The sequence below is a fragment of the Drosophila eugracilis genome, unplaced genomic scaffold (genome assembly GCF_018153835.1).
Source record: "Drosophila eugracilis isolate 14026-0451.02 unplaced genomic scaffold, ASM1815383v1 contig_2154, whole genome shotgun sequence".
Lineage (NCBI taxonomy): Eukaryota > Metazoa > Arthropoda > Insecta > Diptera > Drosophilidae > Drosophila > Drosophila eugracilis.
The window spans coordinates 7,071,956-7,088,698 of record NW_024573038.1 but is presented as its reverse complement, the minus strand read 5'-3'; the positions used below and the strand labels follow the sequence as shown (position 1 = coordinate 7,088,698).

At 42.0% G+C, this 16,743-nt stretch overlaps 1 protein-coding gene across 1 annotated transcript; it reads right to left on the bottom strand.

Annotated features, from left to right (window-relative positions):
* Window positions 1–7,703: 7,703 nt before the first annotated feature.
* LOC108114032 (histidine-rich glycoprotein) lies at window positions 7,704–8,612 on the bottom strand. Its single transcript, XM_017224779.2, has 2 exons — window positions 8,503–8,612; window positions 7,704–8,382 (listed from the first exon to the last, which is right to left on the bottom strand). Exons 1-2 carry the CDS (start codon window positions 8,506–8,508, stop codon window positions 7,933–7,935), a joined length of 456 nt encoding a protein of 151 aa, XP_017080268.1. The 5' UTR covers window positions 8,509–8,612; the 3' UTR covers window positions 7,704–7,932.
* Window positions 8,613–16,743: the final 8,131 nt, after the last annotated feature.

The window sequence follows — 16,743 nt, the reverse complement described above, 5'->3', positions numbered from 1 at the left end:
CAAGAAAAAACTATTCCTTTTTTTTGTTCAACAAAAAATCTTTGTTAAATTTACTTTATCTTTGTAATTGATTTAATTCTCGCTTTTTTATATTCTATTTTTTGTTTTCATAAAATGAAATAAAAACCTTTAAGTTTTCTTTAGTTCATAAACCATTTTTGGATTGGACAAACCTCACCCCCTGCCGATCCCTGATATGAGGGGGGGACAGGTTAACCCGTTTGTCCCCCCATCGGGAGCGCAAATCCCCTCCGGGGTCGTTTCCATGTTTCAAGTTGAAGTTTTTCGTTATTTATTATAAAAAAAAAAAGAGAAAGAAACAAAGCCCCGACTCCCACTTATTGATTATTAGTTTCTAGCTAAACGTTTAAATAAATTATTAACTTATGTTATTCTAGTTGGTTATGATTAGCTCTTAGTTAAAAACGTTTTTCACAAAATAAAACAAAACAAAGTCTGCACACCGATGGACAATGTCATACAAAACAGAATTTAAATCAAACGCATTTTGTTTTTATTTTTTAAATTGGATTTTATTATTTTCAGATGGGTTGATTTTATGGTTTGAGAATGATTTAATCGATCTAGTTTATGTTTTTACAAAAGATATCCTTCTTTTATTAAGAAAACAAAATATTGTTTAACAACTTGTATGCTTATTTTCAACTCCTTCACGAAAACAACTTTAAGACTTAAAGTTCCCTTAATACCAATAACAGCCTTAAAATATTTAAACATATCCTTTCAACGTCTGGCCACCTAATTTGGTTATTATTTCAATGATTAGCCGTGTGGATTTTTCAGACATATTTTTTTTAGGAGCCTAAAACCCTATACTTTCCCTACAGTTTTCTTTTAGTGCCCGTGCCGGAGACGATGTCGTTGTTTTAGCCGTAGTCGCAGCCGGAGCCGGAAACTGGCTTACAAGCTTTTAGGCAATGGGAATCGCTTACAAGGCGCAGTCAGCTCCTTTCGCCGGTCACGAAACTGCATTTTGGCACGCAGCCCCCGCTTTTCCCACCCACTCCTTGCTTTTCGGCTGGTTTTTCCCACGCTAAGGATGCGGGGGTGCCTAGGTGGCCGACCAAGAGAAGGAGAAAGGTGGAGGAGTAGCACACCAAGTCCTTGTTCTTCGCATGGAAATTTTCTTTGGGGGCCTAATGGCCTCGAAACACGAAGAAGGCCGTCCAGGCGTGGGAGTTCCATGGATAAGGTGGGTGGTGTTTGGATGTTTCAAGGGGCAAGGAGTGGCTACTCTGTGGCTCGGGACTTGCTGCATTGCAGTTTGCGGCTAATGTCTGACCTTGTTTTGCAATGACTAAATTAATTCCTTAATAAGTGCGGTTGCAAAACAAACACGAAACTGCAGTTGTGGCACAGTTGGCGACGAGTTTGCCGGGTAGCACCCACTCTGCCCGCCACCCTTAGGAATTTCCAACTCCACCCTCTGCTTCTGGTGTAATTAAGCAGTGAAAATGCCCCAATTGACAGACATTGTGTTGGCTGCGGGAAAATGTAGGAGTCTCGCATCTCTGGGGCAATAAATCAGGGCAAGGGGCAGACACAAACTATGGCTAAGTAGCCATCGTGTTGCAGCTAGCATGTTGCACTCTATCACTTTTCACGGGGAGCGAAGGATGGTTGGAAAGGAGATGTGGGGATTCCGTGGAGGGTGACTTATGGCCCAAACTGTATTAGCCGGGCCTAGATGAGATGATGCCGCATTGCATAATCCGCTCGGGTCGTGCATCATTTTGGTCAACATCGCCATCGCCTGACATTATTTGCAGCTTGCAGCGGATTTTTCTCCTTTTTAAGATATCCTGTATTTTAGTAATGAGGGGTATATTGGTACTAAGGTCTTTAGGGATTTAGAAAATCTTTAACCTTACTCAGCCCGTGAATATTTTTATAATTTTTAAACAATTTAAAAGTTTTTTCCAATAATAATTCCTTCTTCTTTTTTGTTCTTAGTAGGTCAGATTAGATAGTAAGTTCCCCCTTAATATTTTAGCCTTTTCCAGTGGACACCAAGTGTTCGGATATCGTGGCTATAGCCATTATGCGTTCTCCTATATTTTCACTCGGTTCTAGTCTGTGGCATGCATAAATCTCTAAACAAGGCGCGCGTGTCGTGCGTTTATTATCACTTCCTCTCCACAAGTCCACAAATTTAGAGGGGCAGGGCGGTGTTGCAGGGTGCAGAGATTCAGATTCAGGGGGATGGCTGGCATCCAACTTTCCTTTTGTCTCCACTCGCGAAATTTATCGCCGTCATTTGTAATTGTGGCGCGCAAAATTGAGTTTGAGTTTGAAGTTTGGCCAGGGTGGTCAGGGGAGCAGCCCCACACAGGAGGCAGGGTTGTCGCCGTTCGCCAGTTTATGCATTGTTTCCATCAACATAATTCAGTTTGGCTTTGGATCAACTCCAAGTGATTGTTTCGCCTGGCGGAGATTTACGGGCACTAAGCTGGGCAACGCTAACAAAAACCCGAAACGATATTTGTATATAGGCAACCATAAATAGAGAAATAGATCTAGATTTATACTTAGATATAGTGCTATATATTTCCGTCACACGGAAGTGCCTTATAAAACAACAACAACAACAACAACAACATTTTTGATACTCAACAAGAAAGAAACTAAAAAAAACGAAACAAGAACTAAAATTGAGATATTGTAAGATAGACTTTTTGCCTTGTACATTGAGCGACTTTTGCCAGGCCTAATCAACTTTTTGACTAATGATTAACAATAAATGATAATGGTTAGCCCGTGCAAGGGCACATATATATATACATATAGATATATAAATAAAGTATATTTACCAGAAATACGTAACATATTTTTAACAAACAGAAAACTTAGTCGTAAGATTTTTCAACTTAACGCTTCTGAGAAGTTAAAAATTTTAAGCATTAAATGCTAAACGCATCCAGTCAAGTATTTTTTAATAAAACTCCATTTACTAGACTCGACAAAAACGCCTATAAAAATACGAAAAATAAAACTTTTAAAATTCAACAAAAACACTCAAACTTCACTCAACTAAACTCAAGTAAATTTTATGAATCGCTTTCAGAAATATTTTTATAGCGCTTTTCGAATTTTAAATCAAGAAATCAAAAGAAGATCTAAACTATGTAAATTAAATCAATAACTATGATAGCTAATCGATCAAAAGACTTTTCAACTCTTAGCTTACATTTGCCTTCTAGTCCTAAGAATTCCAGAATCGAAGATATATTAATCGAAATTTTATCGAAATTGCATTGAAGTGGAGAGCGAATCAGCGAGCAACATTGTGATATTAGTTGAGAACAAAATCGAATCACTTCCAACTGCTAGTTATGCTATCATTTTGGGATACCCCAAGCCCAACCCAATCCGATCTTCCAATTTGATTAAGGTGCTATTAAGTTCGATCTTATCTTACGGTGCTATGTACAGTGAAAAATGCTTGGTTAGTTTAAGTTACCCTTTTGAACTTCCCCTCTCCCTAGAACACTCTGACAATCCTTAGCTGCCCAAAACCAAAACAAAAAGGAAAAACATTATATGATTCATTATTGTACTAAAGTCTCTTGGAACCGTCTTAGTAGTTCCGCCATTGTACGCTAAAGTTTAACTAAATTATGAATAACTACGAGTATTTCCATTAAGTCTACTCTAATTAGTTTCTCTTCCATCGCAAAAATACGAAAATAAATAAACGAAAACGAAAACGAAAACTGAAACTTAATGCTGTGGTGAGGAGCGGATTTTTGGAATGCGCAGCTAATGTAAAATGTCTTCTGCCCTGCAGTCTTAACTGAATGCAATCAGGAGGGGATGGGCTGCTTGGCTCTCCAAGATCTCTCCAGTTTGGGCTGGGCTGGAAGGATCGGGAGGATGGCGGATGGGGACACCGAAGGGCTGCGGCAGAAATAATGCGCGTAATAACAAACTGCAGGCGTAACTGAAATGCCAGGCTACTGCGCATTTGTCCAGCTGAACACTGAGAAAAAATTAGGTACATCTTAAGATCTTAGTCCGGCTAATTATCTAGACAAAGTCGGTAAACCTCTATGCTAAAGAGACTTAAGATGTTGCATCTTAATCTACTGTCTCCATATCCTCCATATCTCCATATAGTTTTCCATATTTTCCTATCCTATATTGAATATTAATAATACTTGATTCCAGCTTACATGACCTTCCTCTCAGTGTAAAATTGGCGAAGGCGTTGGCCCCGACGGACGGGAGGCGCAACTGCGGTAATTACAATTGCCGCCGGACATGGACGGCAGAAGCGGCATCACTGCCACACCGCACCGCACCAAAAGCGAGTTGCACAGTGGCAGGCACAGCTGTGTGGCTCCGTCAGTGGATCCTCATCCTCGCATTTCGAGTCCCTGCCCAAGAGACAATTATATGCTGCCAGAGACGCATGCGCAGCTTCCTGGGTTGCGGCTGCATTTCGTTTTTACGTTTTTATTTGAGCAAATTGCTGGCAACTTTGCGCTGACTGACTGACTGACTGAATGATAGACTCACTGACTGCTTCGGAGTCCGGGTTTTTGAGTCCGAACCACAGTGACTGACAGTTGCCAAGGCTGGGTCCCCCCAACTTTGCCAGTTCTGTTCTCCCCCCGGTTACTTCTCCAGCTTCCAAGCTATCCAGTTCTCCTCCAAAATGTCTACGTGCGGGCGTTTTGCTCAAGAATGCTCTCGGGTCGCTGGTCTCGAACGATAATGATGATTGCAGTCTAAATTATGATGCCGGGCTGCTGTACAGAGAGAAAGTGTAGCATCAGCAGCAACATCAGCCGCATCAACGGCAGGAGCAACAGCAGCAACAGAAGCTGCCTGCAACATCATCGACCTGGCAAGCGGCTACTCCTCCTCTTCCTTTGCAGATCAGGGCTGGAATGGATCCTGGTTAGGAAAGGAATAATAGTAAGTTTATATATTTACAAGTTTTTATGTGTTTTCGTATTTATTTCTTTTTAAAATAATTCTTGTTTTTAAAAACCCCTCAAAAAAGGTTTCTAAAGGTTTCTTTCAAGTTCTTCAAAGTCCGCTCCTGGTTTGTTTAGCATAACTCCTTGCCTCTGGCCTCGCAGCTTCACAGAGGAAGCGCAAAAAATCTCATAATTGCAAAGCAGTTTGCCGCAGGTGCGCCACCCGCCCTGGATGTGGATGTATATAGGATGTGGATGTGGCTATGGCTGGGGATTGGGGGATTGGGGATGTACCTGGGACCCTGGACAGAGGACGCCAGATGAGCAGCTCCGATAAAGCGGCGAACTGCACGTAAGTAGATGTGTTGTTATTGTTGCTGTTGGCGTTGCCTTGATGTTGCTGATGTTGCTGCAGCAACATCCGATGGCAGCGACTTGGTCTCGTTCTCGTATTTAATGCATTTGATCCTTGATGCTGTTGAAAATGAACTGAGCCCGAACATGCAATCAAGTTGAGTTGCCCCCTCCGCTTCTTCCATCTTGGCAATCTTGGCAATTTCATGAATGAAAACTTGCCTCGTTTCGTTGAAGTTTGCATGTTTTGGCTTTGCGATATACGAGTACACGCACACCCACACACAAAAATAAGAAAAAATAAAAGGAAGAGAAAAATACGAAAAGAAAAAGGCTCGAATGGGATTTGGTGAACTAGCAACATTCTGCGTCTGCTGCAGCTGCAGCGCATTAACCTCGTTCGTTCGTCTTTCGTCTGTAAGAGTAAGACTCCGAATCCGAAAACTCCTTCTCCAACTCTGGCAAAATATTTACCAAAGTGATTAAGATGCCTGAGTAATTTTTAACACAATTACGCTGCCAAAGAGACGACGCTCTGGAGTTGGAGTTGCTGCCGCTGTTGCTGCTGCTGCGTTTGCTACCTCACTTACACCGCAGCAACGATTGCTGTTGCAGCTGCAATGCTGCTAATGACCAGGCACAGGCTGCAATATAAACTGTGGCATTGTCTGGAGTAAGCCTCGCTTTTTACCCCGTACAGCCCCAAACCTGGACGAACACCCAGCAACTTGTGTGTCTTTGCCATTAGCGCTGCCACACTAGGCTGGCTTTAATCGTAGCGAGGCGACTGCTTCGCGGCTCAAAATCAACAGTGAAAAACCAAAAGACAGGCGGGTGTTCACGCATCACCGTTTTTTGACAGCTTTTTTTTCGCCCTAGACATAGTCACTTATTTTTTTTCTTACTGTGATTTCCTGTGATTTATCGAATTTATGAAGCTTTGGCAGGTGTTGAGCTCGCTTGTAACTTTTGGATGCATCACACATTCGAAGCGTACACAATGTTGCCCCATTCAACGCACGACAAGCTGCAAAAAGAGTCGTGCCGCATTTGGTTTAGTTTTTGGTGGCTTCGTGTGGCACGACTTTTTTACTTCTGCCTCAGAGAGTCCATTCAGATTGCCGTGAATATGTGCACAAATGCACTAACAGCCGGGACATTTGTACAAAATATTTGTCAACGCGGCACTGAGAGAACAAATTGGTGCTAAACTGTGAGAGGAACTTGGTGTTTTTAACAGTTAATAGTTTTTAAAGAACTTAAAAAAACGAAATAAAGAAAAAATTTAAGGCAATGCCCTAACATTAAGATTTTTAATCCCTTTTAGTTTTTTAGAAATACTTTTTAACATTTTTTTAGCCACGAAACATGACTTCGAAAACTCCAAAAATATCTTCTCTCTGTTTTTGGAAAACACATCTTAGGATGGCGTTAGTATTAAAGAGGCAAAAGGCCAGAGAAGCTTAACTCCTGGCCAAGAGGCTAATTTCCTCATAGCCAAGTACCTCTATCTCCTCCTTACTCCGGCGGCTCAATGAAAATGAAAATGAGCTCGGCACGCGTTGCCATGGCGCACGACTGGAAAATTGCAGAAGCCGCTTGGCTGCACTTGCGAAAAAGGGGAAGCATTTTGGGTCGGAGGGTTCCCGATCCCTCTCTTAAAGCTCTTTTAGCCACTTTTCAATGGTGTTTCGGCCACGTGTTGCGCATGCGCTTTGGACTCCGGGGTCCAAGTCGAGAGCTCTGAACATGAGCACGACGCCCTCAGCGTTTGTTTGTCAGGGTCGACTGCGTTGCCAGTTGCTAGTTGCAAGTTGCAGGTTGCCAGGTTGCAACTCGAAACTGCCGCATCGTGCAGCGGCCGTTGCAATTGTTCTTCCCCCAGCGACTGGATGGCGTGAGGCAGGCGCAGGCACACAAGCAACACCACCGACACCGCAGCAACACTAGCCGCATAAGCAACACCTTCACTCTCTTTGGCAGCGATATCGCGATGATGTATGGTCATGGCTGCCCCGGAACAGCCGCTCCCCTTCCCCCTCCCCGCATACTTTTCAAGGCCCCCTCCTATGAAAGGCCCCTCTTCTCGGATTGTAGGCGTCAACTCACGTTTATGCTTTGTAGACATTATCGCGCCTGTTTATCTTTAAATTGCAAGTAAATTACTTTCGGCTCGCACAGTGGATGATAAATTGTCTGGGCCGCGTTGAAGGCTCTGATGGATGCAATGAGACCAAATCAAGGGGAGGGGTGTCGATGCGGGGGAAAATGGGAAAGTATCAAGCTCCACCAATTATTCGCTGGCTGAATTCACAGATTCTCACCCGTTTATCTGAACATTTCGTGAGCTAGCTTAACGCCTAATAAATTCAAAATTATATTAGAAAATATCGAAAGGTGATGTGAGGTATATAGATTGGGGTTTATTAGAAAACTATTTTGAAAATTAGTTAATACATATTTACATTTATTTATTTTGTATTAAAATCCTGAGCTTATCTTTTCAAATTGTCACCCGTTTATTCGAGTTTTCTTTCGTAAACTAAACTAAGTACTTAATAAATTAACAATAATGAAAGAGCGTTTGGCTAGTCAGAGGTTTCTATGGACAATGGATGGTTGTTGGAATCTCTCAATAATGGGTTTCGGTGATCCTGACCTTTCCGTATTTGCCGTGCAGGGCGTGCTTGGCGAAGGACAGCAGGTTCGAGTGGGTGTGGGTGTCGAAGTGGGCTGGGATACTGTGGTGAACCACGGCGGCATGGGTGTCATGATGATGGTGGTGCACCACTGGAGCGGCATGCAGACGGGCATAGTGGTAATGGAGCGGCTCATGGTGGTAAACAGTAGTTGGCAGCGACTCCACCAAGTGGTGATCCAAATGATGATCGAGATGATGGTTCAAATGATGATCATCATGGACAATGGCAGCACTGTGTCCCAGATGGATGCCATCCGAATGGTGGATCTCAGCGTCCAACAGATGAGGTAGTTCCTCGTGATGGTAGCCATGATGGCTATCCAGATGAGGCAGGAGACCAGCCTGAGCAGCGCCCACCAAAGCCAAGATGCACACGAAGAACTGGAATTTAAAAGAATTAATTATTTTTCAAATTTAGGACAACTTTTTGGTTTTAAATTTTAAGTTTCGGTACTTAGTTCTTTAAGTACTTATCCTTAGAGCCTTTTATAACTTCCTTACCTTCATTCTGAGAGATTCCTTGCTTAAGTTGAGGTATTATCCAATTGCTAAGCTAACCTTTTGTCGGCTGAACTGTTGTCGTTTGACTGTGCCTTCATCGAACGGAAGCCTATCATTTTATAGAAGGCTCGTCCACCAAGAAAATTCAAACGAAATCGAAAACCGTCGGCGAGGACGTGATTGGAATTAATCAAAGTTCGAGTGAATGAAAGGTCTTCCCTCATTATGTAAAGGGAGTGCAGGGAGGGCCACTGTCAACAAACCCTAAGTAGGTGCCGACCGATCGTGTCATAATTTTATGGCCCACAGCCCCAGTGCAATTGTTAATGAGTAACCCAGCGACTACTCCCACCACTGTGTTGGCCATTTGGCAATAGCGCGTAGTGAAAGCCTCAAGTGGATGACCACCAACATTATCCGACTATTTTGCCGGGCTTCAATCAACTGGGACGTGAGCAGTCCAAATATTTGGCAAACATCTCGAATAGAGGTGCGAAAATGTGATCGACGCAAGTCGCAGATCGAAAATCGCGATGTGTGGGTGCTGGTGCCGTTGGCAAATAGAAGAGGTGCCACAAAAAATACCTGGAAATGCTTTGTTGGAGGATCAACAGACGCGTTGAGGTGAGCGACGCGTAAAGAATCAATTGGATGCTAATTGAATATATCACTCCCACAAGATGCCAATTAGAGGCTTCCCAGCCTAGACTCAAGGTGGTGCCAACTTGTAATCCAAACAAAAATCGCAAACTGAACTTATTAAAATCGGTTAGGGAGTAGATATTTATTATATTCATTATTCATCAGGGATTAATTGAAAATGACAAATTGAGCACTTAGGATGATAGGCATATAAGGGTTAGTAAATAATTAATTTAATAATATTCGTATTATCAATTTATAAATATGATATGCACCGATATTTAAATTGGAAATAAAATTAATTAAAAACTAACTTAACACAACTTCTTTGCACTTTTCTATTACCAAAGATATTACATCATAAATATTCAATAACCAACTAGCATTATTTTTCCAATTTTCTTAATTAAGTCCGCCATAAATTCTAAATACAACTTAACATTGGCCATAAAACCACAATTAAATGTAAATTATCTTGACTTACCAACATGCAGCTTGTAATATATAAACATGTAAGTATAAAACTTTATTAATTTGCTAATAAATCGCTAAAGTTTATTAGCCCGAACAAATGCATGTGGTTTAACACACATACTTACGCTCAGACGCCTGTTTTAATCGGTCAGGAATGGAGTTAGTATTACCACACAATCCCCCGCTGGAATAATTCACTTTTAGTACATATACAGTAGATTTCCCAAGCTCCGCAGCGAGTTTCCTAATCTGAGTCCCTGGACTGCTGACTTCCTGTCAACGACGTGCCGACAAAAAACACGTTCCATAAGTCAGTTCCAAGAAACATGAATAAATCAGACTGATAAGAGCACCAGCCTGAACCACCTGCTGGGATGTGGGTCAGCCTGTAGCTAATTACATAATAATTTGGTCAATCAAACGACGTGGTGTTAATGAGCCGCACTGTATGCAGGTGACAAGCCAACTTCGCCGAACTTGGCTAACAGGTGACGGCGCAGGGGGTGTGGTGGTGTCTCAGGCTGATTCAATGGGGCGGTGGCTTTGGGGGGATTCGGCATACTGAACCCACGTGCTACGTGCGAACAACTTAAAATGCCAGACAGGTGTCGTTCCCCAATAAGCCGGCGGTGCGAATTTGTTTGGGGTTCAGAAGCGCGATCGCAATTTGTGCACGCCTGACAAATGGTCAAAATAAAACTGATACGTTCTGCCCAGAACGTAGGTTTTATAACTGGACAATCAGCTTGCTAATATATCTCGAGGTAACGAAGATAATTAAATACTTATTTATTAGTTTGCTGTTATTTGGCAAATATAAACAAAGATTGCAATTTGACTGGGAATTAAAATACAAGCTTTGCAAGGTGTGACCGTCTTTATTACGATAATTTTTAGCTTTGTTTTGCTTAAAATACTGACTTTTTTGGACATCGAAACAGGATACTGATCAAAATCAGTATTGTTATCGAATGTAGTATTTTTTTTTGGTTGAATCGAAGGCCTTATTTTTAGTACCTAATCGAAACCTACAAATTTTAATTAACTGTTTAATATGAAATGACTATATGAAAGGACCAAATCGGGGTAATCATATGGCCTGGCCTGCTGGCAAATCGAGCGGGAGGCATAACAAAAGCAGAGCAGCGCCGCATCGAAATTAAAAATGAAAATAAAAATAAATAAACTATAATTTATGCGACGTCACCGCACTGGTCGCTGTAATTGAGTGCATCGTTAGTCGGTTGATGGTGCGGATAGTGGGTCAAGGGGGCTGAGGGGTGGCGGTATGTGGACCCAGGGGGCGGTGGTCTGCATTAGCTGCCACTACCGATGCCAACAACTAATTTAATGCCAACGGCAGCAACATCAGCAACAACAAGCGACGGCAACATGTCAACAGCAACGCCTGACCAAGGATGAGTGGGAAGAAAAAAAAAAGAGGGGAGACTATATATATAAATATATATCGGGTAAAATGGGGGGCTATACACTCTGCATACTTAATGTCTGGCCACCACAGCCCACCCCATTGTGGGCAGATATTTTATGAATCTGCGGCTGAAATCATTTTTGCCACACATTCGCCTCGCCTCGACCACAAATCAGCAGAATGAGAAATTTGATGGTAATTAATATTGTAAGCGAAATTAATGGCAATGCGACACTGCACACAGATACACACTAGTGCATATAACGAGCATATGCATATATGCATAGGATATATAGACGATAGTGCTTTAGACAATTGGAACACTTCAGCTGGGGATGGCAATCAAAGTTGTCGAGATCGAGGGAAGAGATCAAAGGGGATTTCCATCACTCTGCGCAGATATTTATCTGTTGGGTAAAGGGGTGAGTAAAATTATGCTAAATAAGGGTTTTTAGGAGTATCATATAGAAGATATTTTGCCATAACATGTCATCAAGTCCTAGACAACATACTTATTGAATATTATTAATTTTAAGGAGTTAAATCTTGGATAGAGCTTAATAAATATAAATAATTATTACATTTTCATATGAAAACTTTAATATTTAAGTTTAGTCAATCCAAAATCAGAAGCTCAACGATAATAATTGATTATATATTTCCCCCATATATCATTTATAGGTATCCACAAAATGGAATTCCCATACTCCCAACAGAATTAATTTTGCAATCATCGATGGGGATATGGGCAAAACAACAATGTGGATAATCGCCCCGAATGGCTGCTACCTTGATTACCCTTCCTGGGAAGCTTCATCAAGAGAGGTAGGTTCAGTAGCTGGCCAACTTCCTCCTCATCGCGGCGGCCTCTTGCAGGTGTTTCACGTGGCACTGTTCCAATTTGTAAGCGAATATTGTTTTCGATTGGGTCCAGTGCACGATTTTTAATCATTACGGAGGCGATCTTCATATGAGTCCGTGTCTGTTCCTCAGCCGCCATCCCTCTCCTAACCAACGAATTGGCGATACAAATTGCCGCCTAGCCAAGAGTTGGTAGCTCATTCCAGAGTTTCCCTCTCCGCAGCACCGATCTGCCATTAGCTCATTCTCCCCCTCTCGATTATTGCATTTTCGCCAGGTAATGAAGTTCAACAAAAAGTTAATCGGAAAAGCGCAGGCCCCGCAACTAAATAGACAAATGATACGGAACGGAAGCTGCTCCAGACAGCCTCTCTCCTCTTTTTCCATCTGATCTCTTAGCTTTTACTATACTCCTCCGCGGGCTGCGCTATCGCTACACTGAAAAAAATAGCATAAAAATAATATTGGAATTTAATTAATAATGAAATGAAATAACACAAAAACGATATATTTAATATCAGTTTTGATTCTGGTTTTTTCTTTCTGTGCATTTCCCTTCTGGCCAATTGCGCGGTGGGTTTTGCTTGGCACATTAGCGGCTATAAATTGTCTTAATGCCCGCACACAAATGCAGATGCTTCAGAGCCAGAAATCTGGGCTACCAGAGGGGCATTAAAAATCGAAGGAGATCGGGGAGGAGCAGACACCTTGAATGGCGGCAAAGATCAGACTTCGAGATTCAGGCGAGAGTTGCGAACTTTAACCAAGCTGCGATTGTCTCAGTCTCAGTTGCAGTCTCTGTACTCTGATTCAGATCTTCATACATGATCATATAACAAGAGGATGTGGGGAGCTGAGATGAACGAGACTTTGAATACCCTCTACAAACATTGTAAGTACTATTATTAGTCGGGTATAATTAAAATTATTGGGTATTCCAAATGAGAGTTGAGGATGAGTAATGGTGTAGAGGACAGAAAAGCTACAATCATTAGCCGTTGATCATTAGAACTTGGAGATTCCTAAACAACCCTAAGGTAAGTTTGTTTAAAAACTTAATAACCATAATTAAAGATATAGGTAGTGTGATTATTATGATTAAGTATTTCATATTGAATACTGTTTCCCTTAAAACAATATTTATAAAAACAATGAATCATTTTCACTTTAAAAAAAATATAGAAGACCTATCCATAACCTTTTCCAGGGTATGCCAAAAGCCAAGATGGATTTGAGAAGGAGGTGGGATTAGGCTGGTGGGTCTCTCGCCTCGACTTAAGCCATGCTGGCCTCTAGCTTATGCAACTCCTTGGCCCCACTTGCATGTCCAATCGCAGCGAGATTGTGAAAATTGTAACGCTCGATTGAGAGCTCAAAGTTGCTGCCGTTGCCGCCGTGCTGCTGCTGCTGTTGCCGTTGTTGCTGCTGTTAATAATATTGCAACAAAAGGCAACTTTTGCGAAAGTTCGTCAGTTCGATGTGAGACTGCAGAACAATGGCCCAGGCGCACTCAATTGAAGTGTTTGCCATGGCTCAGGTTGAGAACGGAGGCCTCCAGATTCTCGATGAACGATGCCCGTTGCCCGACTTCTCGTTTCCTAGCAGAACTTCACTTGGCCCATTGTCAGTTGATTCATCTGAAATAGAAAGCATGCAATTTTCATGCCATGACCGTGGCGTCGATAGGCGGCAGCAATTGATCTGGCAGCGATCGATTGAAGGAGTTATTACACGCGAACAATGAGCCAGTGGATACCATATACAATACCATAGTGGATGAGGATCAGCAGCTTTAGCTATTGCTCTATTAGCGTTTTCGGAATCAGCCCCACCAGCCCCGAATCGAATCTGGCGGGGCATAATGATTTTGCGGAATTCCAAATGGATTGGACCACAGTCGCAGTGCAGCGGAGAGACAGGTGCTAATTTCATAGAACGGCCAATTGAAATGCCTCGAAAAAGAGTCGGGAAGAGAAAGAAAGAGTCCGTTCGAGATCTTCTAAAGCAGCCGCCAAGTGCGTGGCTAAAATCAACTCCCAATTACACTGGCCATCAGGGATGATTGATCTCTGAAGGAACTATTATTCAGCTAGTAAGGAAAATAAGTCAAATGAATATATAAAATGTTATTTTAAAAGAAAATTAAAGAACAATTTTAGGTTTAGTTCGAAAATAAATATTTGGGCTTTTCAGTAGAAAATAGTAATATTAGTTATATAATTTTAGAAAGTAACAATTTAGGTTTCAATTATTTGTCATTCTTAGTTTTCCCTGTAGTACAGTGTGGCCAATCAGGCAATTGGCCAATTGACTTTGGATAACTGTTAGCGGTTCCAGGTCGCAGTGGCATCCGCTTTGAGTGAAAGAGATGCGATCTGATCCACGGACCGTTTAATTGACCCGGTCTCAATGAGCTGCCGCAGCTGCCTCGGGTGACCTCATCCTGGTGACCGAGCCCCTTTCCCTTCATTCCCTGCTTAATTGCCATTCCCACGCACAGCGGGTGACAACAGGTAGCTCCTGCAGATGCCACACACACAGGAAGCCTAAGGACCTTTAATGGCCATCGATAAGGACGCACTTGTCCCTTCCTCTAATAGTAGAAAAAACCTAGGCAAGCCTCTTTTATGTCCGCTCATAAATTTCAAGTCGTTGAATGAAATCGATTGAAAATTGATTGAGTTTAACTGTAAATGCATTTTTAAGCGTATGTTTTGCTGTGTTTTGTTCGGTTTACTCCCTCCAGTTGTGAGCCCTCTTATCGCGGCCAAAACATCTAAGTGGCCAAGACACCGACTCGGATTCGGCTTCAGATTCAGATTCCGATTCGGGCAGCTCTTTCAAGCCTCCGCTCTCTGCCCTCCGGTCTCTGGTCTCTGATTTGGTCGCCCAAAAACTCTATGGACTCCGGTCTTTGGTCTTCGGACCTGGTCCAATCGCCACTCACTCCGCTTTTCCATGCATTTATGCATATCGATTCCGGGGCCTTGTAAATCTGTGCGTAAGCCATTAATTCTTTTTATTTATACCCTTTCAGCAGGTACTTTCAATCTGTCATGCCATGAAATATTTCTGTGATTTAAAGGTGAAGATTATGATTTTGAGATCTAGATTGTGAGGAAGTTATGGTAGTCATGAGAATTCTCCTTTAAGATTAGTTTAATTGTTAAGATTTCAGAAATTTGTTTATACATTTGATTTTGGTTTGTAAATAAGACAAGAAAATGTCGTTGTTTTAAGATTAAGCTTTTATATACAGCCTATATTTTAGAGTATTAATTATTCGTTTAAGCCACAGTTAACATTCCTATAAGCTGTTTCCATTTCATATATATTTTGGCTCCGTTTCGCTTCGTTTCTCCTCTCTCTGCGGCTTTGAATGCTGCGGGGCTTGTAAAACTGTAATTTTAAATTAATAGCCGCGTATTACAAGCAGTTTATATGCGCAGGCGTAGGAGTCCCCCGACGCGGGGGTGACGGCAACACTGTGGAGTGGTCAACAAAGTAAAAAAAAAACGAAAGAAGTAAAAATATAAGAGGCGCTCCACCGACGAACGCTTATCTAAGGTGTTGAAATCAACAGCTAGTCCAAACTGAATAAGAATTTATAGCGGAATTATGTGACAGCTGCTGCCGAGACCCAACAATGGAGGAGCTTTGGTTATTCGGGGTCTCGTGTTTTGTTGGGGAGCATTTCTTACGGCATTTGATTTCGACGCATTTCATTTGAGTGGATTCCAATCCATTCCATTCCATTCGATTTGATTTCTTTTCTTTGGGCTCAGTTGGCTGGCTGCTCTTTAATTTTCACCTCTTCGACCTGGAAGCACGAAGAATACTTTGGCTAATTTATGCAAATGTATATTTAATCGTCGTTGACAGTTAAGGCGGGCAGCAGTCGAGAACCCATTCTCTGTCGCCGTTGTCTCAGTCTCTGAAGACTGTCTTCCCCCCACCATACCTTAAATCTCCAGGTCTTTGTGCGATGATAGATGTTTATGAGGCGGCAACACCCACCGTAGATGGCGTTGATGTTGCTGCAAATTTGTTGACTGCGCATGTTGTGCATCTCAAGAGGTCTTCTTCTCGGTTCTTGGTTGAGTTCCTCGGAAATGCCGTAGATGACACGAGATCGTGTGTTCCTCCCGATATGGCAATAAAAACCTGGCTCAAAGGAAGTCTTTTGTTCGGTTCTATGTTTGGCCGAACCTTGAAAGCTCCGCGGGAAGGCAAATTAATTGCCTAAGCTGGGCTTACATTTTCAGATAAGATAAATCCCAGATTGAGATGTTATGTGCAGCATTTTATTACAAACTATTTTGTATTGTATTTTAATTCGAAATCATTGCTTTTCTTATTTACAGGCGTGTAAGGATTTAGAAATGCCTTAAGGCACTGCTTCCGGCTTTTCTTTTTTGTGGTCACCAAAGAAAACGTAAAATTTTCTTGCCTAAGTTAAGAGCCTTAAAAATTAGAGCACATAAACCTGAAGTAAATAACCCATTTTAATGATTTGTTTTGGCCAAAGACTACAAAAATTAGCAGAAAAGCTTAGAGTACTTTCACCGCGTACTTTAATGAAGCCATATTTGCCTCAAAATCGCCACTAAACGGGGCTATTAAATCGTTTGGCCAACTCTCGGCATCCTGCGAAACCCTCCGCTAGCCATGGAATTGATTATGTCCGAGTGGAATATAAATATTTTCTTTTAGGCCCACTGTGGCGAGAAGGGGTGCATTAAAATGGGAATTACTACCTGAATTCCGCAAGCGCATAAAAATGGAAAGCCGAAAACAAAGCGGCATACGCTTGCAGTCGTGTTTATCTAGCA